At 34.9% G+C, this 7,791-nt stretch overlaps 1 protein-coding gene across 1 annotated transcript; it reads left to right on the top strand.

Moving 5' to 3' along the window:
• Window positions 1-376: 376 nt before the first annotated feature.
• LOC117023928 (olfactory receptor 4N2-like) lies at window positions 377-1,315 on the top strand. Its single transcript, XM_033109171.1, has one exon. It carries the CDS (start codon window positions 389-391, stop codon window positions 1,313-1,315), a length of 927 nt encoding a protein of 308 aa, XP_032965062.1. The 5' UTR covers window positions 377-388.
• Window positions 1,316-7,791: the final 6,476 nt, after the last annotated feature.

The following is a 7,791-nucleotide window of genomic DNA, read 5'->3' as shown; positions in this document are numbered from 1 at the left end:
TTTTACTGTCAACCCCCACCTCACCCCCCCATTCAAATAAAAACCTGAAGAACTTGATAATTATGCTTAAGTTTTTTCTTCATCAGAAAAATGTTCATATGCCTAATGCAAATCATAAATCCAGGGCAGGGGCATTCCAGATTCACACATGAGAGAACAGTTAAATAGAAGCACAGGACTGAAGCAGAAAAAGAATGTGGCTTCAAGACCAGGGTGTTTGACAGTTATATAATGTAGAAAAATAAAGGCAGAAAAGATTTAAGGTGTGGGAGAGTGAGGGTATAACATAGATAGGGCGTACACTGCTTTTACTTAGAGAAGAACTATGATCTAGATGGCAGAGACAGAAATAAACTCTCTACTCCTTGATGTTCTGTAGGCAGAGGAGATGGAGATAGAAAATAGCACAGTGGTGAAGGAATTCATCCTCCTTGGTCTGACCCAATCTCAAAATATTCAGCTCCTGGTCTTTGTGCTAGTCTTACTTTTCTACCTCACTATCCTCCCTGGAAATTTCCTCATGATTGTCACCATCAAATTAGACCCTGGCCTCACAGCCCCCCTCTACTTCTTTCTGGGCAACCTGGCCTTCCTGGATGCATCCTACTCCTTCATTGTGGCTCCCAGGATGCTGGTGGACTTCCTCTCTGAGAAAAAAGTGATCTCCTATAGAGACTGCATCACTCAGCTCTTTTTCTTGCACTTCCTTGGAGGAGGGGAGGGGTTACTCCTTGTTGTGATGGCCTTTGACCGCTACATCGCCATATGTCGTCCTTTATACTATTCAACTGTCATGAACCCTAGAGCCTGCTATGCCCTGCTGTTGGCTCTGTGGCTTGGGGGTTTTATCCACTCCATTATCCAGGTAGCCCTCATCCTCCGCTTGCCCTTCTGTGGCCCAAACCAGCTGGAAAACTTCTTCTGTGATGTGCCGCAGGTCATCAAGCTGGCCTGCACAGACACCTTTGTGGTGGAGCTTCTGATGGTCTTCAACAGTGGCCTGCTCACCCTCCTGTGCTTCCTGGGGCTTCTGGCCTCCTATTCAGTCATCGTCTGCCGTGTACGTGGGTCCTCCTCTGAGGGCAAGAACAAGGCTCTCTCCACATGCACCACTCATGTCATTATTATACTTCTCATGTTTGGACCTGCCATCTTCATCTACACTCGCCCCTTCAAGACCTTCCCAGCTGACAAGGTGGTTTCCTTTTTTCACACAGTCATCCTTCCACTGATGAATCCTGTGATTTACACCCTTCGCAATCAGGAAGTGAAATCTTCTATGAAGAGGTTATTGAGTCGGCATGTGTTCTGCTGAATGTATTTTTATAAGCCAAGAAGGGGGAATTTGGCTGCAAACTACACATTTAACAAATATTGTTTTTACTTGAATGCCTCCCATTTGTCAGGTATTATTGTAAACAATGAGGCAGAGTTATGTACAATGAGAGAATAAATTTGGTATGTTTAAAGAATATAAAACACGAGTGGTTGATGTATAATGAGTAAGTGTGAGAGATTTACGGGTTAAATTTTAACTGACTGTTAGGCTCAAATTACTAAAGTCTTTTAGGCTGAAATAAGAGTTTTATTCTATTCTAATTGCAGTAAGCGTTCCTCTTAATATTTTAGGCAAGAGAGTCAATCATTCACAGTTTTTCTTCTATAGCTTCAGGCATCATCATCAAGATTCTGGGCAGAGATAAATAAGCTGCAAAACATCATTGAGAGTCAAGTGTTACACTGCATAAATATTTTTGAAAAAGTCTCTATATACACATACTGGGGGTGCCAAAAAATCTATACAAGTGGACACTTTGATCAACGTTGCTCAATCAGTAGTTCGCCGTAATCAGAAGTGTCTGGACGCTGATGGTAACTACTTTGAGCACTTCTTTTAATTGCAAAAGTGAAACGTGACTTGTATTCATCTTTTGTTATGGTACATATTGAATATTACAATCTTAATAGTTTTTTCCTTTTTAAAAATGTGTATACATTCTTTTTGGCACCCTCTGTATATATTTTCTCATTTTTTTCCCTCAAAAATTTGGTAGAGATAAGAAAGGAAGATAATTGATTTTATGGAAAAATGTCATGAAATTATTTTACTTGAGTTTTTTCAGAGCTTCATGATTATTACGAATGGGTTTTTACATACTTTCCCTGGACATTAAACCTTGCCCTCAGTTGATTTCACTCTGATTATGACAGTGATAGTTAATTGGTACTACAAATTTGTTGGAGATTGCATAAATCACTGGTTATTTTTAATATAATGCAGTTCAATGCAGGTAATTACATACTTGTAGTCTTTTAAGGGGTAGAAAACCATTCTCTATGCTGGGCTTCCTGACAAATTGCAAAAAACCTCCCACATAATTGTCAATAAAATTAACCTGCCCAGTTATCTGTCCCTGCAACAATCGGGAGACTGGGAATACGAGAAGCCATGTTACCAGCTCCCGACTGAAGGAACCCATCACTTAGCCATGGCCTGAGCTCTGGAGAATGATATGCCTTTTACGTTATTGCCTTTCTCTCCAATTAGTTTTTTTGTAAACTTTAGTTTTACATGAGCATATTTGATATGAACTATAGACGAAAAAAAAGGTCCTAGAAGAACATGTTTATATGTTCACAGTTTCTTTGGAAAACAAAACAATATCAAAAACAGCAATAAAATACAGGATAATAGTTTTATGATCTTGGAGATGAAAAAGTCAGTGAAGTATAACATAAAAATAGAAAAATAGTTACATTTGACGTGTTATAAATTATATGTGTAGACAAAATTAAAAGAGTGATGAAAAATGCACCCCACACATGAATGTACAGATTATTTTCTGCACAATTGTAGAGGATTGCATGGAAATTGAATTGAGTGTTCCCTTCCTACCACAGGATAGTACAGGGGAGTATCCATGCCTAAAAATGAAAATAAAAGGCTGTTAACTAAGAAATTGATATAAATGACAAAATGTTAATTCACTTAATACATAAAGAATGTTAATAAGTGAATATGAAATAGATACATACTCAGAAGGAAATATGGGCCATTGAAATATTAGTCAATAACCAAAGAAAAAATGGAAAATATTATAAACATCAAAATAACTTTATTCTCAAAAACCAACCATGAGAATAAAGACCATCTATTCTGGTTAGTTTGTAGAAGAATGTTGCTCATATATTATCACCAATAAGAAAAGCACAAAATAAAAATTTTACTTTTCTATGAGGCTATCAAAGAGTGGATAAAACAAGGAAGACTTACCATATTGAACTCCAGAGAGAGACAGTCCTGTATAGTTGAGCAGAAATCTATCTGTGGGCAAATATCTAGACTAGATCTAGGCAGATGGAGGGGTGATCTGCCATAGATTGAGCTATTTTGTAGGGATGAAAGCAAAACCAAGCTGAACTTTTAATCACACATGAGATGTAGGCAGATTAGAATCTAAAAGAGGCTCCAAACACAAAAATAAATAGCTCACTGTTATAAAATTCTCCTCTACCCCCACTGACACCCATATCAATAATGTGCTCAGAAAAGGGGCAGTGGAGTAAGAAAGGAAAATCAGAGGGAATTTTCACATTCTCAGACATTATTGTAGTGGTTGGATGTTGGTATCTACAGAGTTGAATCCTAAGGGAAACAAAACTGCCTGAAATGTGGCACAAACACCTCCCAGCTGCAAATACCAACAAGATCAAAGATATCATTTCTTTGGTGGCACTTGGCAGATGTGGGAGGTAAAACTAATCTGAGCTAAATTCAATACAATTAAAGATGATTCCAAGCCCCAGTTCAACTAGACCTTTGAAGAAATTTGAATGGTTAGATCCTTATTTTAATTTCTGGACGGAGAAAAAGGGTTTAACTCTCTGAAAAACTAAGCAAAATCAAATTAAATATAATTCTTCATCCTCCACTAAATTTTTCATAGAGTGTTAAGAATGTCATTTAAAAAACTGGAAGTTATGCCAAGAAAATAAGACAGGGAAGAATATCTCATAATTAATAGAAAAATATTGATAGACAAACTATCAGTTGAAATATATGATGGAATTATCAGATTAACCATATGATGGAATTGTGATACAAGGACTTTAGAAAACTATTATAAATATATTTCACAGGATAAATGGATAAGGAGATGAGGATTTTAGGAGAGAAATGCAAACCCTAAATATAAATAGATATGCTAGAACTAAAAAGAACAATATTTGAAATCAAAAGAAGTTTCTTGGATGAGCTAAACAGCATTTTGGACACTGGAAATAAAATGACTAATGATTTTGAAGATAGCTTATTTGAAACAATTCAAAGTAAAGGACAGAGAGAAAAAAATTTAAAAACATGAGTAGTTTTAAGACACTTTGGGGCAATATCAAATAGTTAAATATATATTTAACTGGGATTCCAGAAGAAGAGTATAAAGAGAATGGGACAAAAATGCTAAAGATAAAACTGCCAAGAATTTCCCAAATTTCATAAAATCATTAACCCGCATATCCAGGAAACTCCAAGCAGTAAATATACAAATCAGACCATGGTGTAACAGGTTCTAATCGAATAGGAAAAAAAATGTGTGTAAATATGGAAAAACTCTATTTTTATATTTTCTTATTTACTTTAGAAGGTAATTAACTGCTTAAATAAAAACTAAAGTACTATTTGGCTTATAACTTACGTAGAAGATAAATAGATAACAACAATAGCACAAAGGACTTAAAGGAGGATAAAAATTTATATTTTTGTAAAATATTTAACATACTTCATGAAGTATACTTGAATAATAATTTAAATTGACTGTGGTAAGTTAAAGATGAGTATTGTAATCACTAGAGTATCCACAAAAAAGAATAGAAGGAGGTTTAGCGAAACAGCCTTTAAAGAGAAAATAACCGTTTGGTGTAGGGCAAACCATTTCCTCAAAGGAAAGTGACCTAACTAGGACGTGAAAAGATGTATCATGAGCTTGGTACTTGTTGTTTATTCACTCTTACTCTACTCAGCTAAAACAAAGATGAAGAACTTTTTGTTTTTCTATTGAAGATTATTAAAATAAAAAGTTAATTATGGATCAGAACAGTTAAATCCAACTTGATGTTGTTGTTGTTTTTATATGTGGTTGCAATTTAAAGGCCTGAGAATCACGGGAGCTGATGGCATAAATTCCAGTTCAAGGGCCAGAGAAGAATGAGATGAAATGTTCCAGCTCAATCAGTGAACCAAGGAAGAAGGGGCAAATTCCTCCTTCCTCTGCCCTTTACAGGCCCTTAATAGATTGGATGATGCCACCCACATTGGGAAGGGCAATGTACTTTATTGAGTGCACCGATTCAAATACTAGTCTTATACCTACACTCTCACAGACACACTAGAAGTCAAGTAAAATCTTGAGATCTTACTCAAGAGTATGGCCAGTTAAGTTGACACATAAAATTAACCATCACACATGGTATATCACTTTCCACCCTTAAACTGTGCCTTTATATTTAAAAACTGATATCTTTTAAGCAGTATATACTTAGATCTTGCTTTTTTATACAACCTGAAAATCTCTTTTAACTGGCATGTTTGGTACATTTACATTTTGCATAACTGTTCATATGTGAGTTTGTGTCCACAATTGGTATTTGTTTTCTATTTGTCCCATTTCTTCTTTGTTCCTTTGCACTCTCTTTCCTTCCTTCTTTTGGAATAGTTGAGTATTTTTTAATATTCCATTTTATCTAAGAAGAATTATACCTTGAAGTTGTTCATGAGCATTATTTTTATTCTCTGTGTATATGTCTTCATCACCAGCAATATGCTGAAAGGTACATATGCATTACTGACTGCTTTCTGGCCACATGCTGTCAAGGCCAGAACGATAGTGAAGCTAGAGTGGTGAGTATGGCACTTGCCTTGAGTGCAAAATTTAAGGGACTGACCAAAAAATTTAGCAATAGAGATTAAATAATATTAATTTTAAAATTAATAATTAATTTAAAATCTTTTAATAATTAATTTTAAAATTAATGATGTTAATTTTAAAATTTTAAAAAGCCATGATGAACAAAATAAACACCAAATTTTAAATAAAGTCAAGATCATTAATAGTGTCATGCTGAGCCATATTGGAATCTGAGGCAAAAGGAAACATCTGTCATGTTGATGTCTTTATTTTAAAAATCTGATATTTTGTTCATAATTTTTATATTAACTTTCATCTGAAAAAATATTGCATTAAAATATTATTTATGTTTATTAAGATTTTTAGCACCCTGGTAAATTTTGCGTTTGAGATAAGTACCTCACTTGCCTCACCCGCATCCTGGCCCTGCTTTAGATATGTATATATTCCTTTCATATATATACATATATATATATTCCCTTATCATTTAGCTACATATTTTTCCCTCTATTTTATTACAAGATATAAATAAACTTTTTCTTAACCTTCTATTTACTTTTGACCAATAAATATGCTTTTAAATAGGGTTCTATTATCTCATTCACTGGTAGGGTTTTTGTGTTAGAATTCAGAATTAACACAGTGTGGCACATTTATCCCTTACACAATTCTGGCATTTTCCCTTGCCTAACTTAGTTGGCATTCTAATAACTCCCTTTGGAAATATTCAGGAGGTTTGTGGTATTCTCAAATCTCCAAAGCACTTTCTCCATTGCATCATAGTTAGAGGAGATTTCAAGATCTAAAGTCCCCCATGTGAGAACAAATATTTGTGAACAATGAAAAAATGGTCAGTTCATGTTTCATCAGGATGAAAGGATGGCTACTTTCTGAGAGTTACATAACCTCTGGAGACTCCACTTTCCGGTGTGGGGGGGGTATATATTCATAAGAAGCAAAGAGAACAAAGTAGAAAAAAATATTGCCACTTTTCTACTGGTTCATTTGCTGTCTTGGAATGCAATGGAATAGAGGTCAGAGTTTCAGTAGGAATAGCCAGAGGCTCTGGTCTAAATATAGTGGAGTGGCACACTCTACTCTCCCACAATGGTGCACAAAAACTTTCATTTTGTTATCATAATTAAGTAAAATTATTAATAGCCTTCAGAGAATTGATGTCTGGTGTTAAAACCAAGGAGCATACAAATGACAGATACATTTTGTTTTTCTTATAAAGTACATGTTAAAGGGGAAAAGGTGCACAAAGGGCAGGCTAAAGGCTCCGGAAAAAAACTTAACAGATTTTATAATATTGCGGCCATACTCAACATGTTTGAGTTTCTTCTGTTGCTTATGGTTCTATTATTCATCAATATAGACTTTGAAAGTTAGAGAGGAAGTTTTGTAACCGAGGAAACTTGATATGCAAGCAACTGACTGCACTGGCAATTTTATATCAAGGCTTTAATGCAACTCCACAATTTCTTCTCTCTATTAATTGCTCAGATTTATGCAGCTAACATTACCCAGGGTTTACCCTAAAGATATTGACATAGGATCTAGAGGGAAATGTGTCCATTCAATATTTATTTATTTATTTATTCATTTATTAAATTTATTTTTCAACTACAGTTGACACACAATACTACATTAGTTTCAGGTGTACAGCATTGTGACTAGACATTTATATACTTTACAAAGTGGTCACTCTATAAGACTAGTACCCATCTAACACTATACATAGTTATTACAATATTATTGACTATATTCCCTATGCTGTAACTTTACATCCCCATGACTATTTTTTTAACTGACAATTTGTACTTAATCCCTTTCACGTTTTTCACTCATCCCCTCAATGCCCCTCCCATCTGGCAACCGTGTCCAT

This window comes from Rhinolophus ferrumequinum, chromosome 6 (assembly GCF_004115265.2).
Source record: "Rhinolophus ferrumequinum isolate MPI-CBG mRhiFer1 chromosome 6, mRhiFer1_v1.p, whole genome shotgun sequence".
In the NCBI taxonomy this organism is placed as follows: domain Eukaryota; kingdom Metazoa; phylum Chordata; class Mammalia; order Chiroptera; family Rhinolophidae; genus Rhinolophus; species Rhinolophus ferrumequinum.
Note: the sequence above shows the minus strand (reverse complement) of the source record. Positions and strands in the feature narration are given on the sequence as shown.